This window comes from Leptidea sinapis, chromosome 2, assembly GCF_905404315.1.
Source record: "Leptidea sinapis chromosome 2, ilLepSina1.1, whole genome shotgun sequence".
NCBI classification, from domain to species: Eukaryota; Metazoa; Arthropoda; class Insecta; order Lepidoptera; family Pieridae; genus Leptidea; species Leptidea sinapis.
In genome coordinates this window covers 1,455,852-1,483,183 of record NC_066266.1, presented here as the reverse complement: position 1 = coordinate 1,483,183, position 27,332 = coordinate 1,455,852, and the positions used below count along the sequence as shown (strand labels likewise).

The following is a 27,332-nucleotide window of genomic DNA, read 5'->3' as shown; positions in this document are numbered from 1 at the left end:
GGAATAGAATAACAAGGAACCGGAAAGAATGGAAGACCTTGGAGGAGGCCTTTGTCGAAGGACAAACAGTTAACAGAAAGAGGACACAGACTGTTTAAAAGTTACTGCTAATAATTAGGTTAATAATATAGTTATGTAAGATAAATTAATTAATTAAAATGTTTTATGGTATGTCTATTAGCTAGTAAGTAAATTTTTGTTTTGTTAACTGTAATAAAGGCTTTATTATTATTATTATTATTATTATATAATGATGAAGAGGTGAGTGTAGGAAGCGGCAGGTCTAATGAAGAAGTTATTAGAGCAGTGTGTAGAGATCGATTAATTACCTACCTACTCTTTTATAAAGAAAAGAACTTGGACAACTACAAACATTAAAAATCTATTTATGGCACATGTGCTGTGTAATAAAGTGCAAGAAGACTTTTAAGTTATAACGGTATCATAAAAAATAATCTTTAACTTTCCTTACCGTAGGTTCAGGAATTGGGTTTGGTTTTTCTGGTTCTATTTTCTTGTTTTCAATAAATGAAGTCTCCCAGATGACCGGTTTGTCGTCTATCTCTGATCCGTCTAACGATGCCCCCTCTTCTGAACTTAGCAATCTGGACAATTATTGGCTAGTGTTACTAAAATTAACAGTAAACATGATACTAGTGTGCATAAATTCAGTTAAAACTAGATATTTTGTAAAATGTCAAAATCCTACATTTGCGGTGGAACCTTTTATCTCTATTAGTTTTTAATCAGAAAAACAAAAATAGTGGGGCCTCAGCTAATCTTTAATATGTCTATCGAGCGTGGTGCATTTCCAGACCTAAATACAGAAAAATATTGAGGACTTTACTGCCCCAACGGCCATCTGTCCCTCGATCTATGTGTTTACTGCCCATTGCCACTATAGTTTCGCAATCCACCAGGTATATCGGTGACTTTGGTTCTACGGATCTCCTCATTTCGGATTCGATGGCGCAGAAAAACTACTAACATAGCATAAGAATATTTAACATTTTTATGCTTTAACTGCTTTATACAAACCTGTCTGTAGAATTAGACGGCAGAAATTTGGTGCTGGTCAGATTCTCTCCGCCGGAAGCAGAACCCTCCCGACCTGCGCTCGCGCCGATTTTGGACGCCATTGGAATGTTGCCATATTCTTGTGATGCTGAAATATTATTTAGTAATCTTATGCAGAATATGAAATCCTTGTAAAATTAAGTGTTATCCAAAATTTTGTATGATATAGCCGCCTCGCCAAGAGCATAACGAACCAACACGTGATAACGTTTTCCTACTACAATAACCCAAAGACATTTTCAAACACTTAAACACTGTAAAAAAAAATCATTTTTTTTAGATTTTGCTCCACCTACATTTAGGTACAATTAACTACTAGACCCATAATGACACTCAAAAATTGTCTGAAGCCAAACTCTGGCTACTTTATTATGCAGAGTTATCATTTATTTAGCTGTGTTTCGACCGCACTTTGAATACAACGCCACGCAATGTCGAAGTGTTCAATGCAATACTGTCCAAATAACAGTATATCAAAACTTAAAAAACGATGGAGTGTCGTATTTCAGGTAAACCCTTTTTCTGGTAATTTAAAGGGACACCTTTAAATTACCAAGATTGCGTAACTAAATTGACGTTTTAAATCAATTTTCTAAATAGTTACATTTTATTTGCTAAAACAAAAAGTTCTTGCCTCATGTTCGCGTCCGTTTCCCGCATAACGTAGTGTTACTACATCTAATGAGCGTACAGAATACATACATACAATAAGACTTTGAACATTACTGCCACGAAATAAGGTGTTTATTTAAATGAATGTTATCTGTATAAGTTGATGTATACGTATATACAAAGGCGCACGGACATTGTTTGACGACCATTTGATAGGTGATTGGGAATGTAGTTGTTTTATTGTACGTCAATATCCACCTATGAAAGTCTATATATTTTTTTAGATGCGACGCAAATGTTTTTTAAATCACAATGTATAACGGTTAACGTATAACGGTTAAAGTTAAATATGAAAGTCTTGAAATGTTACAAAATCCCAAATCGCCAAAAGAGTACTTTTATATTATAGTGGGAACTTAAGTCATTCTCGGCTATGTTAATATAAAGGTAAAAAGCAAAGTATTATTCTATATCGGTTTGTATGTACCTCTAAAATCTTCAATAACACTTCCCTGTATACCAAAATAGATATATAAAAGAGGACAAAAAAACAACTGACGCTTAAGTCTACATCTGCAATGGAAGGAGTTCATCCTTGTGGTTTTTGAACTGCTTTTCTTGCACGTAACTGTAAATATACACGTTTAAGATTAAATGAGAATATATTATTATACAGGGTTATTGGTGATTAAACTTATTCCGGTTAGGGGTAGACTTTTTTCGATAATTTTAACTGCAATATGCACATGTATGAAAAAAAACATGAACAAGCTAAAAATATGCACATGTATGAAAAAAACATGAAAAAGCTAAAAATTGCTTTTTCTGAAATAAGTGTAAAATCACGGCAATACTTTCAAGCCCACATTCTAGCGCTCTACAAAGGGCAGGTCCGGTCGGAGACCCAGCGCTCTGACAGGTGGATCACTTTTTGCGGTGTTTCCGGGACGATAATACACGGGTTACTTCAAAAAAGGGCTTACACTTTCTTTAAAGGCCGGTCACGCTCCTGTGATTCCTCTGGTGTTGCAAGTGAATGTGGGCGGCGGTGATCACTTAACACCAGGTGATCCGTACGCTCGTTTGGCTCTGACAGGTGGATCACTTGGCGTTGCGTAGAGATGTCGCTTCAATGTGTGTCTTCTACCGCATTCATCATGGGGTTTGTTCCGAAGAGCTGTTTCACCTGATTCCTGCCGCCGATTTCCATCTTCACACGACACCCAACAAATTAAGATATCATCCTCACCATCTGGATGTGTGGCGGTCCTCCACAGTGCGGGTTTCAAGGAACTTTCTGCAACGTGCTACAAAGCTGTGGAATGATCTTCTTTTTGCGGTGTTTCCGGGACGATAATACACGGGTTACTTCAAAAAAAGGGCTTACACTTTCTTTAAAGGCCGGTCACGCTCCTGTGATTCCTCTGGTGTTGCAAGTGAATGTGGGCGGCTGTGATCACTTAACACCAGGTGATCCGTACGCTCGTTTGTCCTCCTTTTCCAAAAAAAAAAAATGCAACATCAAGAATTTATTAAAGAAAAGGAACAGTTTAAATCTCTTACTTTTCTGGTTTATAAAAACGATTAAACACAGGCTATTTATGGTTATTATTGGTTCAAATTTAAAAATGTGAGACAAAAATTATAGTATTTCGATATATTTTTGAGGATTTTTTAATCTTAAACGCCTTAGAAACAAACAGAAATGATATGAAATTTGCCTTGCAGATAATTTTAAAAATATATCTGTTCTCTTAGCTCTATAACAATGCATAACAACTAGGAACTGAAAATAAAAATGATCACAAAGGAAAGAAATACGTATCCAATCTAAACTAGAAATCTAATATATTGCCGTTGGTATATCTTGCAAATAGGTTTAATGCGTACCAACGCAAATGCAAGAACTAAACTGGCAGGATAAAAAAAGATTGTCAAAGAGATCTATTTCAAAAAAAATTCACGCGTTCATTGTAGTATAGTAAATAAACTCACGTTTGTAGTTTAATTTTTGATTTGAATTTAAATATGGAATAGCTTGATCAAAATAAAAAGCGTATGTTTCAAAATTACACAAATACAGAATACGGCTTTTGCAACGGTAACAAGATGCTTCGCGTCGGTTTCCTAATCACCGGCTATCCCATGTTTTAAATGGAGTCTATGGGCGAATCCAAGAAACAGGTAGTGTCCAGAGACGACAAATTAATGCGGGAAGACTCCCAGTAATTGTATATATAAATGTAAAAAAAGTCGTAGACTTGATATTTTACAAAAAAAAATCATAGACACAGATAAATAAATATGTGTTTATCTTAAGATAATTTATCTTACTCAATTAAGGATTAATGCATTAGAAATTAATACTTAATTGAGTAAAAAAGAAGATCCTTTAATGGATCTTTTATGTGGCTCTCTCATTTCTTGTTTTGTATCCAACTCAAAATTAATGCATTGTTTTAGTGTGACTTCATTCGTTAAAGATAATAATAACTCACCTTTCAGTGGAGGTGGATATTGTGAAGCCTGCGTTTCTTGTCGGTCGGGTGTCACCGTTGGCGTTTTGCTATGAAGTACCAACGGATCCGTTGAGCTAAAATATTTGTTCTTATACTTCCTACTTATAATCATAACATCTTCGAAATAAATAATAGTGTCACAATCCTTATTTTAAAATTGAACTTTTTGATCGCACTCTTGAATCATTATAAAGATTTTCCAATAATTTGAAATGACCAGTTATAACTAAACTGTGCGGTGTAAGAATTATTAGTATTTATAGGGATGACTGCCTTTTGCATGCCTCTCTTGCTCTGCCCTTAGAGCAGTGTCTTAGGTATAAATTAGTCTAAACTTTCGCATATAATTTGTATCTTATGAGAAAATTTAGACAACAATGGTAAGTTATCTGATCTTATTGTATATTTTTATAATTTATAAAAGTGCGACAAAACTTTTTATTAAAATATCAAAGAAACTGAACACAATCATTTTATAAAACAACATAAAATTTAAAGGAAGTGCAAAGTTTAATTTTAAATTTGATATAAATATTGTTAGAGAAATCTAACGCTGATAATTAACTCAATTTTGTGCACTAAATTATAGAACTAATCATTACAAATTGGACCACTTGTGATCCCTCGGAGTGAACCTATATAAAAACTTTTAAAAGTGTGCTAATAATTATAATGTATCCAATGAAACATGGCATACATTCTACATGTTTTTAAATACAAATGACATTTTTTCAATTAATGTTTAGATTAATTAAGATTGTATACAATATTATGAGCGTGTTTGTATCGAAAGCTTCAAACAGCTCTAGCCTGTTTATTATCAGCGTTGTTGTGAATGTTACCTAGCATCTGAAGCCTGCTCCTGAGGTGACTTCGGCACGAGGTAGTCACACGCCACCGATCGCTGTCAACACAGCGCTTAGTGAAGTATACAGGGAGATTCTACAGTTCATAATATATGGTCTTTGTTTTGAAAATTAATAGTAAATACTCATATTTAATTCTTTTGTTATATACACGCATATTTTATATTATATCATATCGTTTTTTAGTTTAAACTAATAATAAAGACCTCTCTCGAGTAATGAATATAATCCATCTATATTTAATGAATTTTTCATATTCTATTTTTACTAATTTTTCCATAGAGAAAAAAAATGACGATTAAATTAATCGTAGAAGCAATTATTTAAATAGATATTAAAATCATATAAAGACCATAAACCACGAAACTAGCCTAATCTCCCTAAGCCTTCACTAGTCTAAACGTGCATAAAATTAGCATCAAGCCTTATAAAACGTTATTTGAAGCTTCAAGATATTTTCATAAAGCTCAATGGTAAAGGGTTTAAATACAGGTTTTCGCTATAGCTACTTAGCAAGTAAACATATCAGTCGATAAAGAGATGCTTTGAAGTAAATAAAAACTTCAGATTTTTAACTTTAGTGTCATGCAATCTTCAATGTATCTCTCTGTCTACAGGATAACTACTCGTATACTACGCGGGGTAGGACGAAATCTTGAGAAGAAAATCAAAATAAGAACTCTTTTAGCCAAAAACCATGCGCCACCCGCAAGCATTTATAGACCAACTAACATCGAATCAAGAAAAAACAAATCATTTTTACTTGCTTCTAGTAGCCAGGGCGAAATTGAAAGAAAAACCATAATTAGTTAATGTATTGATCATATCATTAAATATTATTTGTGGTGCATTTAAGTAACAACTTTACAAATGGTGAATATAGTTTACTGGTAGTAGTATATTAGTGATGAAGTTAAATATATTTAATGGAAATGAAAATGCTTTGTTGATTATTCGGTACTATAAAGAAATAACCGGAAGTTTACTGAAGTATAAATAATCTTTTTAAATCAATAATTTCAAAATAAAGTGGAAAAATTATTTGTGTTTGTATATTGGTATAGAAAAAAAAACGCCACTGTAAGTCGGAGACTGCACAGTTATTTTATATAAACTGGAATGGAATATATGAAAATATTTTATTATACATACCGGACATCCATTAAGTTCGTCAAAGTCGTCATGCAAGGTCAACGACCTCATTATTGGAAGGGGTGCGTTTGTGATTTCCGGATCCTGTATCAAATTAAGTACTAATTATTAATATTAATTACTATTACTATTAGTCAAGCCTATAAAGTGTTAAAGAGAACATATTAAAATATGCAGAATTGGTGTCATTAAAATTTTTAGCAAATAAGGTTGTAATAATAATTCTATTTATAACTTAGGTCCTAAAATCATTACTAAGAGAAAAATAACACATAAGAAACTCAACAGCCACCGTTTTAAGGTAATAACTGTAATATATAACAAATAAGTTTATAAGGTACTGCATTCAATATATTTATCGTGTTCAATGTTAAACAGCGTTTAAAATATCATATATATCATAAAAAGTAAAATGATTATAAACTATACAAAAATTTAAGTAAACTTGCCTGTAAGAACCTTTGAAGTCTGTCAAACATTTGTGCAAACGAAGGTCTATGTTCTGGAGCGGGGTTCCAACATTCACACATCAGCCGGTATACTTCGGGTGGACAACCTAAAGAAAAGAAGAATATGAAAATAAACCAAACACAAGACTTTATTGAGTTCTTAGTAATATTATTTTCAATGTTATCATTAAAAAAATAAACTCTAAAGACTTCACAATGTGAAAAAGGTAAGATTAATTGCTTGACAATTGTAGCAAATTTAAAAAAAAGTCCTTACTAGTAAATATGGTTTAAATTTATACCTGAGAATAAACGAAGTAAGTTTCTTTATGCAAAATGTTAACTATATCGCTGACAACACTGGCAACACAATGACAATTCTGAATTTTATCAAATGTCAAGCAACCTGGTAAATAAACGCGAAAAACGTTATACGTCTGAACAAAGCAGAGAGCAAGCAAATCAAAAGAAGCATATAGTCTATTTGTAAACGTTTTGCATGTTGTTGGATTATTATATATCAATATTAGCCAAAATGAAGCCTGGTCGGGTGTGAATAGTACTAAAATTTACCATAAGGTCTATCGAGTCTTCCTCCGCCAGACACAAGCTGCATCACCTCTCGGTTGGAGCATCCCGTGTACGGCATCACTCCCAACGAGAATACCTCCCATAGCAGCACTCCGAAAGACCTGATAATAATGAGTAATTATGTAATTACAGGTCTTATTAATTATTATTAATCGCAGGATCGATCGTCGTGGAAATCTTTGGGGGAGGCCTATGTCCAGCAGTGGACGTCTTACGGCTGATGATGATGATGGAATTATAGAAATTGAAGATTGAAGCACTTGATCCCGTGTCACACCATACACGACTTTTCAATATGGTGCTGGAGCCTGGAAACTGAAACAGTAGTTACGCAGTGGTGCAAATCTGACGTTATATTGCTTTACGAAAGGGGTAGCCCTCGGGATATTGGAAATTATATATATATTCTTGATAATGTAATGTAACATACATAGGCACATAAGTGAATTTGCTAGAAACTGTCATAACCATAATGTTATACACCAGGAACAGACATAAACTTATAATGCCTACTACTCTGCTAAGTCGAGTTAGTAAGTCGTTTTTGGGGTATGTATATTCTTTTACAACAAGATCACACAAAATGTTCAAATCAAAAGTATTACGTTATTCAAAAGAATTGTTAAAAAAACGTTTGTGTTGTAAAGGTTATTGTAACCTATAAATGACTTCTCAATGATACCAGTGTTGGAATGGAGCGACCGCCCTCAGGCTATTAAATATTAAGTGTACAGTACAATATTACTTTGTAAACATATTTTTTCGATAAAAATAATGCCCGCTGAGTTTGTTGCGCCCATTCTTCTCAGATCTGAGGCATTCGTTTTGGAATGGGTGGTAGTTTTTGACTTTCAATAAGGTGATGTCACATCCTATTTTAAATATAAATATTTGAATTTGAAAATTGAATATAGACCGTTCAGCCTAGTATCAAGTATATACATTCTGTTCACGTCCACATGCAGAACCGAATAACTGAACAAATGGATAAGTGGTAACCGATCGAACAATTAAGATTCCAGGAGGGGTTTCCAACACATGACCATAAATTTTATACAGGTGTGAAACAACTATAAGAGAAACACAAAGAAAATAATTGTGCACTGTACGTTAGATTTGTAGACTACTGAAAGGCGTTCGGTGATAGTTTTGACGTTCAATGAGTAATTTAAAATGCTCTCTTGAACAATTTTTTTTCAATTTGAAAGGTTTATATTTGATACAAGCGGGTCTACTACGAACTCTTATTGCGATTCAATTGACAATTCGTTTTTGACATTCAATTGATGTCAATTGAATGTCAAAAATGATATCAACTGAATCGCAAACTGATTTAGTTCGTTCATTCATTCGTACCATGAGGTGTTATTTCAACCTAAACTGGATATCTTATATTTTGTCAAAGTGACCGATTCGAAAAAAGTTGCTACTTCCTAAGAGGAAAGTGAATCGTGTTGTTAATAACTTTTAAAAAATAGTGAAAACATAGAAAAGAAAATTTTTATTGATTAAAGATGAGATGAGAATACTTTATTGGTCTTTTTTGTAAAACAAAATACTGAAAATAAATACCAAAAATTAAAATCCTAAGACGAGGCAGTAAAGGCCCGGGCTATAGCCTGTTCGCAAGAACGAATTAAACAAAATGTACTCTGTGGTCCTGTCAAATCAAACATCAATGGAGGTGCGTTCATAACTCGTTATTTTTACGAAAACACATAAGGAAACATTTAATTTGTAATTCAAAGAACCATATTTATTTATATTACTATTATTTAATAAGTATAAAAAAGGGCTTAATGGTTTTTAATTTGAAATAATTGCGCAATTTTAAAATGTATTTTTAGTATTTTCTACGCAAAAAAAACCGCTAAAATCATATCATGTTAGGTTTCGATACGCAATTTTATTTCGTTCATTCTTCATAAGCGATCCAAACTCCATTCAGTAAAAGGCACTTCATGGTACGAATTTTAGTGATTCAGTTTAGGTACCTAAACTCACTACGCAAAATAGGCGCGCTGTAGTCGTCGAGTTGCGGATAATAGCCCGTGATAACCTATAACCTATAGGTACCTAAACTGAACTGCATCGGATTCGCATCGCTTATTAAAAGTTGATGGTAGGCCCTCAGGAGTCAAAACACTATTCCTCGTTCAAAGAAACATATCCAAGAGTATCCTCACTTACCAAATATCTGTTTTGATAGTGAACACTCCATCCATAAATGCTTCAGGAGGCATCCATTTGATAGGCAACATAGCCTTCCCACCCTTACGATAGTAGTCCGCGCGGTAGATATCTCGGGCCATTCCGAAATCAGCAATTTTGACAACTCTGCCGGGACCACGCGATGTTAGAAGACAATTCCGGGATGCAATGTCTCTGTGCAAAAAGTATATTGTGAATCTAAAATGAAACTATTCCGTTCATTAAGCTGCATCTAAGTCTTGTTTAGTATGAAATAAATTTAGAGTAATATGAGAAGAGATTTTTCATTCCAAAAACCAATTAAGTCTATAGTACAAGAATGCTAAGTAATATAATATCTAATGTAATAAACGAATTGCCAGATAGCCTACAATATTTATAAATAATGAACGGAAAATATATACAAACTTATTGAAAAAAAAAATATTCAGAACAACAACCATATGTGTAGATTAATCTAGATATTTAAATACAAGAGTGGGTCAGGGAATGGAAATAAATATTCAGCTTTAAGGAACGAGTCTTTATTTGCGTTCACTTCTACGAACTTGCACTTCGCCGGTCTGCCGCTGGTCCTCTTCAGATGGCGGTGCCTTCAGCAGATCACGCCTGGCGCTACTACGAGACTTGAAGCTGAACTAATTGTTATTGCTCAAATTCGTTATAAGAATAATTTATTTAAATCGATCTTTTTACAAATGCATTGTCATTAAGTTGCATTAGGTTTAAATATTTTACAAGCTTATATATATGAGAAAATTGAATCGCCACACTAGTCGGAGACTGTATCGTGGGATCGAATAGAGCTATGATTAACAGTAAATCATTATCTTGGTAGTCATCATCGGCATTACTCTTACTATAGAGACTATATTATACTGTAAAATAATAATTTAATTAAATAACTACAAATTTATCAATACTGAATTTAAAAGAAAGTAAATTAAAAATAAAGTAACAACATATGTGTGTGTTTGTGTGTGTGTGTTTGTTATACATGTATGTACATTATTATTGTTAAGAGTTGACGTAAATGGTACTCTGGACGCTATTTTGACAGCTTATATTTGTTATTGCATTACATTGAGAATTGGTTTAAAACAATAGCATTGGAGGTACTTTTTGCATCTAGAATTATTAGTTTCTCAGTTTTAAAGTTAATCTTTTCGAAATAAGAAAGCAAGTAATATATTTATTTGTAACAAACACAATATTTACATAGTATATTTTATTTAAATATGGTACGTTTAGGTTTGATCTTCGTTAAGCTCAATTGCAGGACATAAGAAGAATGAAGGTGTCTCGAAGAAATTATTTCTCTGTTTTTGGCTTACATTTGACTGGCACAGTTTCAATTTTCAGTACCTGAACCACTGCTGTATGATACGATATGTGCTAATTAATTTATATTTATTAAATCGATTGTCACGAAGTAATTGTCGCATTGTTCTTACCTATGGATAAACCTCTGACTCTCCAAATATTTGCATCCCTTGCAAATATCCAGTGAGCAAAGTATGAGATCTTTCATAGTCAGAGCGCTGGCTCTGTCTGGCTTAGGTCGGTTGTCTCTAAGAAATTGCTTCAGGTCACCTCCGCTAAGAAGCTCTAGGACTATAAACCTGGAAAATATATGGTTTTCAATCAAATTCAAGATGATGATATAATGATTGAAGTGAAAAGTGCAGGAAATCAGTTTAGCACTTATGCAAAGATTAATACTTCACTTGTCATGACATACTTTCTTTGCATTAACATTACATATACGCTCTTTTATTCTTGGTTAAGTTCTACTCTACACTACTATAAAACTGCCAACACGATATCGTACAGAAAATGCAATGAATGCGTTCTATATAGAACGTCATTGAGAAAATGCATTAGGAGGAAATGTAATCGAGTTTCGTTACCTATGTACGAACAAATACATATCTTTTGCAGACATCTGTGAAATTTTATATGAAAGAAGAGGTTAATTTACCGTCAGATCACCTGATGTTAAGTGATCACCGCCGCCCTAATTAGCTTGTAACACAGGGGCGTTGCCAGCCTTTTAGAAAAGTGTACGCGCTTTTTTGAACCATGTTGTCCCGGAAAATACCGCACAAGAAAGTTCCTTGGAAACCGAACTGTAGAAGAACGTCAGGTACCTAGATGGTGGGGATGATATCCTAATTTGTGGCGTGTCGTGCAAAGGTGCAATATAAGATCTTTCATCATAAGAGCCGTGTACGTACAAAGTACGAGAAAGTTCCTTAAGCATGTGTTGTTATCTGTCCCTCCAGTGTTTTACCTACCTTGGATGCCTATCAAAGCATACACCAATAAGATGCACGATGTTGGGGTGATTAAACTTCGCCATGATAGCGGCTTCCATCAGGAAGTCAGACTCGGCTTGGCCGGTCGAAAGTTCTGGTAGAGTCTTTACAGCTACGGGCATCTCCACCGTATCTCCAGGTTGGTGTTTGTATAGACCTTGGTATACCTCTCCAAAAGCACCTTGTCCTAGAGCTCTGCAAAATGAAAACGTGCAGTGTTTTTTTATAGAATAGGAGGACAAACGAGCGTACGGGTCACCTGGTGTTAAGTGATCACCAGAGGAATCACAGGAGCGTCGCCGGCCTTTAAGGAAGGTGTACGCGCTTTTTTGGAAGGTACCCATGTCGTATCGTCTCGAAACACCGCACAAGGAAGCTCATTCCACAGCTTTGAAGTACGTGGAAGAAAGCTCCTTGAAAACCGCACTGTGGAGGACCGCCACACATCCAGATGGTGGGGATGATATCCTTACTTGTGGCGTCTTTTAACTTGTTTTGTAACTTTAAGTACATGTTAAGTACATTGGTAACTTTCTACCCGTCGTGAATTATGCGTTATTTTTTTGCATGCTATTGTGGTTTTCTTTAATAAATTCAATTTATTTGATAGTAATGTCTATGTCGATCGAAGGATCAGTATGCCACAAAACCATTTTTATCATTCAATATCTTAAATGAGACTAAAGTCTACAGAAACAAATCGAATAAAACGGTTATACTACTTATCGATTATTTGCAAAATTTAAGGTTTTTGAGAATTTCGTTTAATGTTATATTTTTAATTTTTACTAGGCTTTTAATAATTTTGCTTAACATTGCATACGCTAGTCTCTCTTGTTAATGAGCGTGTGTTTAGAAAAGCATACCATACATAACAGGCTATAAGTAACATTTCTATCTCGGATTTTAACAACACTTACTTGATCAACTTCAATTTATCCCTTGTAACTTGAGGCAAGCCTCTCACATCGATTCCTAATGGGTAGAAACTCTCACTCCCGTAGTGAGGGTTGAAAGCCATCCCAAGCGCGTTGTCTCCTCCCCCGGGAGCATTTCGTAGCCGATGGAGCTCTAGTACTTGTTCTTGAACTCTCTTGTTCTGGAGCTCCTCTTCCTTTTTACGCTGGTATTTATTATCTGTGGATATAATAAAAAATCCTGAAGAATTTGAAGATCTGCGTCAAAATAGCATCTTACCATTTTTGTCCAAAGTTTTAGAAAAAATAATAAGTCTTCAGCTTACTGAGTACCTTCAGTCTAATGACATCTTACCCGAAAAACAATCTGGTTTCAGAGCAGGCAGGAGTACAGTTAGGGCTTTGCTCGACGATATTTTAATAGCACAGGATGAAGGTAAATGAACCATTCTGACACTGCTTGATTACACAGGTGCCTTTGAGACTATTCATACTTCTCTATTAATTGCAAAACTAACCTATTATGGATGTGATGCCAATGCTATCTAATGGTTTACTAGCTACTTATCCGATAGATTACAACAAGTTCAAATGAAAAGTAACTGCTCTGGCAACGTAGTAGTAGTAGTAGTATTATATATATATATATATATATATATATATATATATATATATATTATTATACAACTAGTACTTCTATCTTTTCTCCTGTTAATCGGGGGGGGGGGGGTACCACAGGGATCTAATTTAGGACCGTTGCAATTTATTATATATAGTGCTGACATAATTAAATGTATAAAAACTGTAAATATCATTTATACGCGGATGATCTTCACCTATACTACTCTTTCAAACCATGTGAAACAAAAAATGCCGTAGAAAAGATAAATCAGGACTTGAATCAATTATTGAACTGGTCAGACAGAAATTGTTTTGTTCCTAATCCATCTAAGTGATCTTTCTTAATTTTAGGCACTCAAACTCTAATAGAACAAATAAATGGTAACAATCCTTGTTTAAAGATGCGCGAAGAAAATATAGTTCAAGTGAAACAAGCCCGAAATCTAGGAGTACAGTTTGATATTAAACTAAGATTCGAGGATCACATTATTGAAACAGTTAGACATTGTTATTATAGATTTAAAGTTTTTTACCAAATTCGTACATATTTAAGTGAAGATATTCGCATACATCTATGTGACTCGCTTATTCTATCAAAACTTAATTACTGTGATACAATGATCGAGGGATGTTTGCTAGCCCGTACAAAGTTACTCATTCAGCGAGTACAAAATGCTTGCGCTAGGTTTTGTTTTCCAATACCTAGTAGAGCTCACGTATCACCTTTTATTAACAGAGCCAAGTTAATGAATATGCAATCACGCTGATCACTACACTTTGCCTATCTACTATTTGGTGCAATCACCAAACAACAGCCATCATATCTTTATTAAAAACTTAAATTCTCCCAACGTAACGTAAGAAGTGCTTTAATATTAATTTGCCTCACACATAACACAGCCGCATGTCACTGCTTTCAAAATAAAATTCAAACGACACTTGCTAGAAGTTCAGGTAAACAGTTGAGTATCTTGCTCTGATATTAAGATTTAATTTACCTACTTTAAATATCGGTAAGTTGATAATGATAAGCACCTACGGGATTTGTTGTTATTTGGTTTTATATATAGAACATCATTGGGTTTTTTAGTTGATTTATTGATGTCATAAGGATATATTTTAAAAGGTCAAAGTTATGACTTACCTATTATTTATTCAAACCTATTGTTATTTTATTTATAAGAAAAATTTTGCCGATTACTTACCGATGCTATGATATTATGATTTAATGTTATGTTATTATTATTTTCCAAAAAAATTAAAAAAACTACTTACTAACACTTTAATTTTTATTTTTTTGGATATATATAATTCTTTTTTATAATGGCCAATGTTTATGGTAGCAGTAGATTTGGGGGATTATAAATATATAAATATTTAATTCTCAAAGTCTGTGTCACGGTGTGTAGATAGTAAAATTCCTAACAAAATGCTGACTTTAAGACACCATTTTGGTTCTGTAATGCCCATAATTTTGTTATTAGTAATAATATTTCTGTATTTTTGAACCAAATAAACTTTTAATTATTATTATTATTAAAGCTCAAGGTTGTCAAATGCCATCATTAACAGCACTGTAATATGCCACGCTAATGCTAAGCAAATCCATTTTACCAAACTTATCTCACTATTTTCGCCGCGAGGTTGATATGAGTCGTTTGTTCCCATGTAATAAAAGAAATGCTTTTTAATACTTACACAAATGCAGGCAAACACAGGGTACAGTGATCATACACACAAACCCGACAACGCACAAGGCTATGATCAGGATCCATATGCTCTGTGACCACACCTCTTCCACTGCAAAAAAAAAAAACTCCATTTTGCCCCATTAAAATACGATTTACATTAACATATTTTAAAATTTTCTCTCGAATTAAAATTTTCAAATTGATTTGCATTGTCGCTTCTCAAAAAGACGTGTATTGTCGCTGTTCAAATTGACTATGATACGAAATCCGAGCACAACAGGCGTTTACTCACGAGGCGAAGGATAGAATACTGTATTGTCAATTAATTTTGTCTACAGCGGTAGATTATTCCACTGCCAAGCAGTATTTAATTGCCCTGTGCCTCCCTGGGGCATAAAAATAATAGGGAAGACCCACGCCCAAGTTAAGGCCCGTAAGAGGTGACTTAGGGCATTGACCAATGGGAGGCTTCTGCTGGCTGCGGCACAGGATGCTGGCTAGATTATGGGTACCATAACGGCGCCTATTTTTCCGCCGTGAAGCAGTAATGCGTAAGGATTATTGTGATTCGGTCTGAAGGGTGCCATTGCTAGTGAAATTACTGGGCAAATGAGACTTAACATCTTATGTCTCAAGGTGACCAGCGTTATTGTAGTGCCGCTCAGATTTTTTGCGGTTTTCAAGATTCCTGAGTGGCACTGCATTTTAATGGGCAGGTCGTATCAATTACCATCAGATGAATGGCCTTCTTGTCTCGTCCCTTATTGTCATATAAAAGTGTTTATATTTATTTGTTTAGTAGTACTTACATATACATTTGCTGGGATCGCTAGGGTCTGTAGACCAAGACGCAGGGCAGTAACATTTCACTTCACTTCTGTACTCGTTCATGGCGACGCAGCGGTAATTACATCCACAAGCCTGGGAATACCACAGTATTAGGTATATTATATGGGTTAGCTATTGAAATTACTGGGCTATTGAGGACTCAGGTCCGTGTTCAAGAATACGTCAGTATTCAAACTTAATCACGTGTATTGCTGTCTCGCGTATACACAGTTATGATACAGCATTATAAATACGTCATTCTGTTACTTGTAGCTAAATATGTGTTAAGTTTTATGTTTTAAGTATCGCGTTCCTTTTTAGGATTCCGTAGCCAAATTGCCCTCCGTATGTCACAGTTGCTTTTTTCCAAAACTATAAGAACTATACTATTGAAACTTGGTAAGTAGATGTATTCTGTGAAACGCATTAAGATTTTCACACAAAAACAGAAAAAAACGATGAATTTTGGGAGTTCCCCATACTTAGAACTGAAACTCAAAAAATGTTTTTCATGAAATCCATACATGTGGATAGGTCCTATCCATATCTATGGATAGGTCTTCAAAAATGATATTGAGGTTTCTAATGTCATTGTTTTCTAAACTGAATACTTTGTGAGAGAGACTCTAAAAATATATATAATGTACTTTACCATGCAAACTTCCCACAAAAATTGGTTTGAACGAGATCTAATAAGTAGTGTTTTTAAATACGTCATAAATCATATTATCAATAAATTAATTTAAAAGAAAAACACTATTATTAAAACCGATCAAAGTAACAACGAATTGCAACAACTTTTACCTATATTATGTTACTTGCAGCTACGGAATCCTTCATGGGCGAGTCCGACTCGCACTTGGCCGCTTTCTATTCACTATGATTATATTATTTTATTTAAGTAATTTTATTTTAATTTAATACTTATGATTATTTTATTGAAGTTATTTAATATTTTAAAATGAAAATGTTTTTTTTCCTTTAATGTTAATATATATATATATTTCTTGTGTGCGTGTGTATGTCACTGAACTCCTCTTAGACGGCTGGACCGATTTTGATGAAACTTTCTGTGTGTCTTCAGGTGGATTCGAGAATGGTTTAGATTCACAATTAAACTGCATCCTAAACGGCTGGACCGATTTTTCAAATTTAAGACGTGTGTACAGGACAACGTCTGTCGGGTCCACTAGTAAAAATATATTATTATAGTAATTACAACTACATAATATAAAAAATCAAATCAAAATCACTTTATTCATCTAGTTCAATGACACTTAAAACAAACAAGTATTTCTTCTCTTTTCTAGTTACCACAACTTCGGATAAGGTGGAACTTATAAGTTACAAGGTAGGTATAAGTTGTGTATCTTGGATTATTACTAGTACCTGGACGACCGCGCCTTGCTTGGATTTTAAAGAAGGTACAAAAATTGAAAAAAAAAAATAGAACATGAATTCGAACCGCGTCCGTCTTCTGCGTTCCGGATCATCCAATCTGAGCTTGAATATAGCGGCGAAATTTACCCTTGTATTCTAATGTTATTGTAGCAGATTCTCATTGAAACACGGATATAACTATTAACTCAATTTTTTTAAATTTAAACCTAGCTGGATCGATTTCTCGCCCCCGAATCTACCTGTTTACTAAATTTCATTAAAATCGTTGGAGCCGTTTCCGAGATTCAGATTACATATATATATGTATATATTTATATACAAGATGTGCTCGTTTAAAGATATAAGATGTATTGAAGCGTGGCGAACTATATGGCCGTACTTACGTGTATGGCTGGTATGATGAGCACTTCTCCTGGACCAGTACGGAGGGCTACCCCCGTAGCGCTGTAGTCTGCGACGGCTCGTGTCGCGTCTATGTACGACCAGCCACCTTCCCCGTGCTGGCCCACTCCCTCATGGGTACTGCCTCCTGATTACAAGATAACATAATATGATGGTTTGTGTATCAAATCAAATCAAAATCACTTTATCCAGTAGGTCACGGAAGTGACACTTTTGAATGACAAAAAAAATTTTTTTACTTATTGAATCTACTGCTTAAGGGTTGAACTAATGAGAAGAAGTCGGGTTAACCAAAATAATAATAAAAATTTAACTTTTACGCAAACATCTAATGTAAAAACACAATTAAAATTACACACGTTTTAATCCTCTAAAAGTGTTTTATTTAAATATATTATTAATACTTCGTTTCGTATATTTTACAGTTGCTTGCGTAATTCTTGGCGTATATTTAAAACTGAAAAGTGAAAACCTGGTATTGCATATTATCCTATGATTTAAAAAGGACTATTGGTGGTATCTAGTTGGGACATGTGCATGAGACTCTTCAGAGTGAGGACACAACACAGTAGTAGAGTAGAAGTTATAAGAATTTAAAAAAAAGAGTGACCACGAGTAATTTTCATTCGGCCCCTGACTTTTGATACAAGTAATCTTACGACTATATCATAAATTAATATGATTTCCAAAGAGAATCTTAAAAAATATAAATTAATTGATAAGAAAACACTATCATCAATACTAACCAGCCCATCCGCCTCCTCCCCCTCCCCTCAGACATCCTCCCCCACCTCCCCCGAAGCCGCCATCAGCAGTGCCGCTACACGCCTGGCCACCAATTCCACCCTCTTGCAGTGAGGATCCTCGGAGTAAGTCGAAGCCAGGAGTTACCGGCCCGTGGCGTGACAGCCACCCGCCTCCAGCACCTGAATTGGAATCATCATAATTCCAGAATATCCAGGGGAGTATTGGAGCATTCTAACATCATGAACCCCTATAAATGTGTATGTTTTTTTTATGAAATAGGAGGACAAACGAGCGTTTGTGATCACCGCCGCCCACATTCTCTTGCAACACCAAAGGAATTACAAGAGCGTTGCCGGCCTATCAAGAAGGTGTGCCCCCCTTTTTTTGAAGGTACTCATGTCGTATCGTCCCGGAAACACCGCACAAGGAAGCATATTACACAGCTTCGTAGTACGTGGAAGAGAGCTCCTTGAAAACCGCACTGTGGAGGACCGCCACACATCCAGATGATTGCTACAAAATAAACACTTTTTGCAATAAAATAAAACCATAATCGTGCGAAGTATTTATTATGGAACATGTAGACGAAATTTTATTGAATAATGTTAAATAACTAGCAAAATAAATTGCTTTTTCCGTAAAAATATCACTCTAATAATGAAGATTTAGAGGATCGAATTTATTGAATTGAGTCAAGTTTAGTCAACCGTGTTTCGACTTCCATAAGTTACTGAAGACTTATGATTGTCATCAATACATTTTTTTTAAATTCTAATACCTAAGGGGACATGTGCAAGTCTAGCTCGCGTCATGGTTCTGTTCAAGCTCGTATGAACCATCTACCTACATATTTAGATCTTTCCTACATTTTGAAGGAAAAATGAACTATGTTGACTCTGCGTGGTCTACCGACGCATGCATGCATTGCAACTAATGTAGGTTTTACAACGAAAGAATATTGATTTGAAATTACGATTAATTATGGAAATTAATTATATTATGGAAAAAACTCAGCTATCTTTATAAGGTGACTTTATACTAGACAGGTACAGTTTTATGTAAAGAAAAGAAAAAAGAAAACAACCCTAACGTCGTCAGAAGACGTAAGAGTCACGCGATACAAAGAGAGCAACTTCTAGGTGAATAAAAATGTAAGTTAAATAGTGAGCCTTCTGTACCTGTACTATTACATAATATATTCTATGCTATTAGGGTGGTATTTATGCAGTTCATAAAAGCACACTTGATGTTATCGCATCCGCACGTTGCCTGTCTTAGATCTAACGTTTATTTGTGTATATTTGTGTGGGTAATTTCTTAATTCAAACAATAAAAAAAGGGATAGAAAATATTGTAATGTATCTCGTTTACACTTAATACCAATGTGTCTCTGTCACATTATTATTTTTATTTTAGTGATGCATCTATTGTTCATCTTCTATCTATGCTATCACCGCTACCATATTTAACAATGTAATAATACTTCGTGCGAATGACGTCAGAATAAATTAAGGTATACTCGCGTCAAACATACGACAATCTCTGCTTCAACTTTGATTGCCTGGTACCAATTTTTATGTACCTAGACGCGTTCGCGGTCTGCATGCTATATGTACATGCATATATGCACACACTATATCTGCGTCTCGTAACGGTGTCGCGAATCCAGAGATTTTATCTCATATAAAAATATGCGTACCGCACTAAAAGAAATTTCCAATTCAATAATAATAAAATAAAAATCGTGAACAAATAAATACTTACCGGAAGTTCTACTTGGTTGTCCGTACATATATCCAGACTCCGGTGTCGCGTTGGTTCTGCTTTTGGCATGCTGAGAGCCATCGTCCCTGAACACGCCGACAGAAATACCTCCTCCTCCACCCCCCACTAATAAAGGGATTGGACGACCGCCTTTACCCAACTGTGTGGTAAAAATTAAACAAATCAGTGTTATACAGCATCTCTGTTATTGATTAATGCGGCAGCGATATTATCAATGGAAGAAGTTTCATTTGGCACAATACAGTAAAAGAACTATCTACAATCTAGTATGAAGTTAAATTACTATTTTATTACTGTATTGTGTGGTGTCTTTACCGTTCGAATAATAAATGTAGAAACGAAACGCTACGTGGGTATATAGGGCACATCAACGAAATAAATATGACCCCCAGGAAGTTGTTTGATGGTGTAATAGGGGGAGGTTTTGAATCATGCAACTCCTGGGCACACCAATCTGTACACTGTAGATCATTTATACGTCTCGATAGACTGTGACAGCTGTGAATACGTCGAATAATATAGCAGCGAACAATTAGCCTCTATTTTCAGCAACGCACGCACACTAAAACAAAGTACCGCATACACTGTCTAAGCTGTGTATCGCTTAGATAGTTTATAAGCTTAAATAGCTTATATGTAAAAAGACGTTAAGCAAGTCACTCTGCCCCGGTGTTGCAAGCTGCAAGTTTGACTTCAACCAGTGATTTATCACCGAATATCCAGACATTATTTAACAGTCTTACCATTCGGTATGAAATCATGTAATTTGGCTGCATTTAGTGCTCGACCGATGCGGACAGTCAGCGCTGACCGCGTCGGTCGAACGTACCACGCGCTGACTATGATACGTTTAGTGCTCAGCAGACAGGAAACTTGATTGCGCGTGTACACTTGCGAAGAATAATGAATCAATTTTAAACCTCTTTAATATGTGCGTACTACTTACGCAAACGATTCCGGAATAAAAGTCGAAGAAGATATCATGTTAACCCAATTATTATAGAGCGTCAAATTGAAGGAGAAATTTATACAATATATTGAAAATTGCCAGAACACGAATGTTTGTTTACGATGTTACACATGCGCGTACGGTCAGCGTCGCACTGAATGCACAAATGTATCGCGTCAGCGGGACGAGAGAGACGAGCTCGACCGATGATTCTCGTCAGCGCGACGGAGCAGCGCGTTGTAATGAATTGATGACGTTGATGAATCAACGATAGACGGAACGCGATCATATTATGTTTTCATAATTATAGCTACGGTCGGCGCTGACGTCGGTGGAGTTTTAAAAAGTCTGAAAATAGTGATTTATGGCCGTTTTCAATAACTTATCTATCCTTAGTTTAACTTACTAGAGGTAGAAAAATCTATCCTTTTACGCCTACTTACATATCAATAACCTTTTGACAAATAGCATTGGAATATAATAAATAACTGATTCCTGCCGCCGAATTTCACCTTCGCACGACACGCCACAAGTTACGATATCATCCCCACCATCTGGATGTGTGGCGGTCCTCCACAGTGCGGTTTTCAAGGAGCTTTCTTCCTCGTACCACGAAGCTGTGGAATGAGCTTCCTTGTGCGGTGTTTCCGGGACGATACGACATGGGTACCTTCAAGAAAAGCGCGTACACCTTCCTTAAAGGCCGGCAACGCTCTTGTGATTCCTCTGGTGTTGCAGGAGAGTGTGGGCGGCGGTGATCACTTAACACCAGGTGACCCGTACGCTCGTTTGTCCTCCATTTCCATAAAAAAAAAATAACAACTATATTGGAGATAACTGTGGATAGATAAGATCTTGTCTTTAAACGGTGATAGCAATACAATTTTAACTAGAGATATGTTATTGAAAACGGCTGTTAGACATGTTCCATAGCAGCTATCGAAGATTTGCTAATAAAATTAAAGAATATCGTAAGGGTGTTTACGATATTCCAACATGTTAAACAAGTAAATGTGATTACTTTTGTTTCATTTATATTTTTGTATAGTTTTTTCATAAATAAATGCCGTAGTGTAGAACGTCGAGCCAAGAAGCGGCGAGTACGAAGATGATTCGGTATTCGTATTAGCTCGGGGTGTAACTGAGTGCGGTGCGAGTGCGGGCGAAAGCGGGCAACGTGCGAGCGCCGTGTGGTCAGTCAGGGAAGATTTATCGAGCGAGGCGGTTGTGTCGTACGCGGAACACCACTCTTATACGTACTTGTAACGATTGTAACATTTGTTGCTGATTATTAAGCCACGTGTTTGTAAACTGTGTTTTATTTGCTGTCGTATTCAACGCTCACAACAATGGACAACAACGAGCCGGCCTCTCACCGTCATACATAAATAAATGAATAAATAGATAAATAAATAATTAATTGTAAAATATTTTCAATGTTTCAGTATTTAACCCGCAAGCAGTTGTATGATTAGCTGCCGGTAAATCATTTACAAAATCTTACCAGAAATACGTAAGTAGCGCCACCCCCTCCCCCACCACCGTCGCTCACGTGGGTGTTTCTTATCTCGTGGGTCTTGCTCGTGAATATCTGGTAGGTGTCGTTGTTGTCTCTTCTAGAGCAATCGTGGCCTTCTTGAGCTGAAAGCGTCTACGAAAAAAAAAGTGTGTGCGTGTAATCTTTACGTGCGATTATAATTAACTAATAATAATTAACTTTACGAATAATTAACAGATACATATGTACATTATTATTATATACATTAATTAAAGCCGTGTGACTAATTAAGCACTCACGTATTGCTCAAGAGCTAGGAGCATTGTTTTATATTTTGCTTTTTTTTTCTCGGAAACACTGACTATATTCCAACTTTGCTCAAAAGAAACCTCATCTTTTGAGCAAAGTTGGCATTTCATTCTCTACCTAGTAGAAAAAAAGTCTAATTATATTGTTTTAACAAGGGAGATTTTATTTATTTTACAAAAAATGATACAGAGTTATTGATAATATTCATTAGAAAATAAACACTTACACATTTTACAGGTCAAGTCATTATCAGGTTGTTGATTTTCTGTTTTATTCTTATTTATTGATTTACTGATTATTATTTTCATTTAATATTCTATTTATAATTCATTAAACCCACTACATTTAATAAAATAATCGAACATAAGAAATTGATGGTTATATTATTAATTACCACACATCAAAATAGCGCTGTTATTGAATATTAACGAATATGGCTGTATGGGCTTGAACCCTTTGCCTGTCCTAATTATGGACGAAGAAACCAAACACTGGATGGTTCAGAAACGTGACACCATCTTACCGGAACCGAATGCAACGGAACCGTCTAACGGATTGTAGTCCAGTTACCTCGTAGTAGTGCCTAAACAAGGATTACTTCAAAAATTCAAATAAAATCATTGAAGTACAAATAAAGAACTTGGCTCACAATCATGCTCAAATTATCTGAAGCAAAACTCTGCCTAAGCATCTGTTAGGCAGAGTTTTCATTCTGTTGTGTAATGACCGCATTTCGAATACAACGCCATGAAATGCTGTACTGTCCAAATAAGAGCATATCCAAACATAAAAAGGATGGAGTGTTGTATTCAGATAAGTGCACTTTTAAATTAAAAAAATATGTCAATAATTTGAGATAACTAACATGTTGTAGTACATCTTAACAGGCAGAGCATGATCATGACGTGAGTGAGATGATAAAATTACCAAAAACAAACCGCTTTATCTCTTATGCATCTTGACGCATTTATGAGAAAAAATGACGACAAAGTTATCTAACAAAACGTTGAAAATTCCGTCCAATTCACAATGTTATTTGTAAATCAATTGTTTTTTCGCCCCGCCTTACAGTCCCCTACATACATTGAGTATTGTGAATAATTTAAGAACATTGCGAAAAGTTGAATATATTATCATTCTATTATTTTCCAGTGTAAAAAAATAACTGCATATTTACGAACTAGAGGTGTACATTTATTTTATTTATCTTTATCTATCTGACTATTCCTAATGTCCTCTATGAAACTCCCCCGGGATAAAATTTAAATACTTGGGCCACTGGGTCAGTCAAGATTGAGTGATAATGTCGGCATCAATAGGGAACATTATATTATGTCGTTGGCTGTTCCCTGTAACATGCCGACTCGCTGTCAGTAAAGATTACACTTTCTTAAAGCATATTTCCAATCTTACTTCACCTTAAAGGCCGGCAACACATCCATGAACTAAGGTATTGCAGATGCGTCTTTGGTTTTTCATTGAGCCGTGAGCGCCTCACCCTTTTACCCCGTCTAAAAATAGCCCCGTATAAATAAGCGCATGTATCTCGGGCCGCCCGACAGAAGTGATAATTTAAACTAATCGTAGTTGAACTATTTAATATTAAAATTGTTTAACTTGAGAAAAGCTTAGGTTATTACTCAAATTGTATGTATATTATCTGATAATGTAAGGATAGGTCTAATGTATTTTCTTCTTAGTTACAATTCTAAATATTGTACATCAGAACTTTATGAATGTACGATAATATTATTTGATCTTATTAAAGAAATAATTGGTTAGAGTGAGAGAGGAGGAGTCGGCCTATCGCTGCCGTATGTGTGAGAGAGAGGGAATCCAGACCGACTGTTGACGTAACGCGTTACGTTACGAAGCGGCTTACCCTCCCATTAGAATTATCACTTCAAAAAAACATTATTAGATTTACACATTCCGTTATTCTGTCATACCTTCTTGCAAGCATTGAGTCCAGGCTGACCAACAAGCATGTATATTTGCTCCGAGCGGTGCAGCTCAAACAGACCCCTGGCCTGAGCGCCGTGCGATACTCCAGTCCACATCGAACCGAGACCTCCGGAGGCGCCAGTTGCTATTATCCTAGATATAAAAACCATGCAATTCTTAAACTTTTAAAAGTAGGTAAATTTCTATAATTGCGTACAATTTAAGCTTACAAATTTACACTTTGTTAGGTAATGGATTAATGTGTCATATAGTTTCTACGTCATTATACGCAACTTTGTTACTAAAGGTTTGGTAATAGGGTATTTTACCCTATACGAGAAATAATTTAGAAAGAAACAATATAGATAAGCAACAGGATGTAGGAAAATATTGGTTTTAGTTCATTTATAATAAAATAAATTTAATAATACATACAGAGTTTCAATACTTTTATCATTTTCTGTAATCAGCGATCGGTAGCCGTCATTATATTACGTCTCCTGCGGACCAACCATGCACTGTTATTGCGATTCAATTGACGACCTCAAATGAACTGCTTTGCTATTTCATACCACGACGTCATTACAGCTATCAGATTTAGGCTGACGTCAAAATATGTAAGTCGAAAATTGAATCGCAAACTGTTGTAGATAGTTCATTCATTCGTACCATGAGGTAATATTTAAACCTAAACTGGACAGCTTTTGTGAAAGTGAGCTATATATATAACTAATTTTAATTCAAAGAACTATATAATACATTTATATATTACTATTATTTAATAAAAACTAAAAATGGCTTAATGGTTTATAATTTGATGCTAAGAAGCGCAATTTGAAGCTGTTTTTGTAGTAATTTCTACGCAAAAAACCGCTAAAATCATATCATTATAGATTTCGATACGCAACGCATAAGAGAGACTTATGCAACGACAGTACACTGTAAAGCGTCATCTCTTTCTCACACCGCGGACCACAGACAAACTTCTTTCGTTCATTCTTACATAAGCAATTCAAACGCCATTCAGTAGGCTGATTCACGTATATTCTAACGATCCAAAAATCGTTGTAGTTCAGAAGTCGTCCTATTGAAACTTGGTCCAAAATTGGTATTTACGTACTGATTCGATAGGACAACTCAATAGGACTGAAACTCAGCGACTTATCGACGACTTGCGATAGGACATTGCTAGTCTAATTCTACTATTCATTTATTTTCTACCTTATTCTTTTAAATATGTTTGTTATGATATCAGAGTCTTTTGCTCAGTTAATAGTACTCAACCTAACAATATTTGAAGCCGTAGAGTAGTAAAAAGGTAAGGTATAATTATTTTTATACAGAAATTAATAGGCTGAAAATGAAAAGTCGTACCCTAATGTAATTGTAATAAAAAAAACCGCCGTACATCAAAGTCAAACTGGATTTTCGCCCAAGTGTAGGTAACTCTTTCTCGTCTCGTTTTGTTCAATTAAACAAAATGAGCTCGATGAAGATTGTAGGTACCTAACCGTGCGTCAGCTTGAATTACTTACTGAGCTATTTTAGTTTTTTCATTAAAGCTGTAATAAGTACCTACAATATTTAATAAATAATTAAGTAGGTATTTAATTAGTCCAATAACATAGGTACAGGTAAATAAATACCTTCTCTTTATTCTACCTCTTCCATCCTGAGTAAGACGAAAATAAATATGTTTTTTGAATAACTCAACATCATTGAGTGCTTTAGTCACCTGTCGCACTGCTCTAGACACTGTAGTTTGAGATACCTACTGAGTTGAAATTACTCTGACCAACAATGATAATAATTTATGCTACAGGATACTATATTATTAATACCTATAATGTATAAAAGCACGTGGTTTTATAATTTATTTACTTAGTCTTAAATATAGTAAATATGTAGTTAGATAAGTAGGTAGGTACCTACTAAGATCTTACTTGGTAACTAAGCCGACCTAAATAGGAAACTAAGTATAGTATTACGCTCTCATGGAATTAGAGGTCTTCAATAAGACCAAGGACTAAATCCTTGGTGAAGCGAAATGTTTTCACGAACTCCAAATCTGTCATTTCGAAAGCAAAATATTTGTTGATCCTTATATTTTTTTGGCGTCGACGTTCTCTTCGCCGGTCTTCCCTTTCAGAAAGATCCAAAAGTAGCCAAGACAAGCTGATATTAATGTTTATGAAAAAACTTTCAACAGCCAACAACTGCAAATTACTAACTTCAGTTCAGCGACTTCTCAGACGTTCGATTTGACATTAAATCGTTTGTAACCGATTTTAAAAAGATAGCAGAATACCACTGACACAACGATTGAAGTCTGTCTAGCTGACGTGAATACGCTTTAGCGATTTTTGGATAGGATCGTTTCTCGAACGTGCGATTTAAATCACGTGAATACGAATCGTAGGTGAACGACAGATGTCGCTGCGATAT

At 35.1% G+C, this 27,332-nt stretch overlaps 1 protein-coding gene across 1 annotated transcript in view; it reads right to left on the bottom strand.

Annotated features, from left to right (window-relative positions):
- Positions 1-1,084: 1,084 nt before the first annotated feature.
- LOC126972129 (leukocyte tyrosine kinase receptor) overlaps positions 1,085-27,332 on the bottom strand; it is a 53,196-nt gene continuing 26,948 nt past the window's right edge. Inside the window, exons 11-26 of the mRNA XM_050818725.1 lie at positions 24,893-25,040; positions 22,641-22,787; positions 20,167-20,326; positions 18,402-18,581; positions 17,637-17,782; positions 15,834-15,945; positions 15,032-15,133; positions 12,716-12,932; positions 11,775-11,990; positions 10,932-11,099; positions 9,457-9,651; positions 7,249-7,367; positions 6,676-6,782; positions 6,227-6,310; positions 4,188-4,282; positions 1,085-1,165 (exon numbers count right to left, since the gene is read on the bottom strand). Coding sequence (XP_050674682.1) covers positions 4,256-4,282; positions 6,227-6,310; positions 6,676-6,782; positions 7,249-7,367; positions 9,457-9,651; positions 10,932-11,099; positions 11,775-11,990; positions 12,716-12,932; positions 15,032-15,133; positions 15,834-15,945; positions 17,637-17,782; positions 18,402-18,581; positions 20,167-20,326; positions 22,641-22,787; positions 24,893-25,040 — 2,128 coding nt within the window. The 3' untranslated portion in view covers positions 1,085-1,165; positions 4,188-4,255. The remainder of the gene's footprint in view (positions 1,166-4,187; positions 4,283-6,226; positions 6,311-6,675; positions 6,783-7,248; positions 7,368-9,456; positions 9,652-10,931; positions 11,100-11,774; positions 11,991-12,715; positions 12,933-15,031; positions 15,134-15,833; positions 15,946-17,636; positions 17,783-18,401; positions 18,582-20,166; positions 20,327-22,640; positions 22,788-24,892; positions 25,041-27,332) is intronic.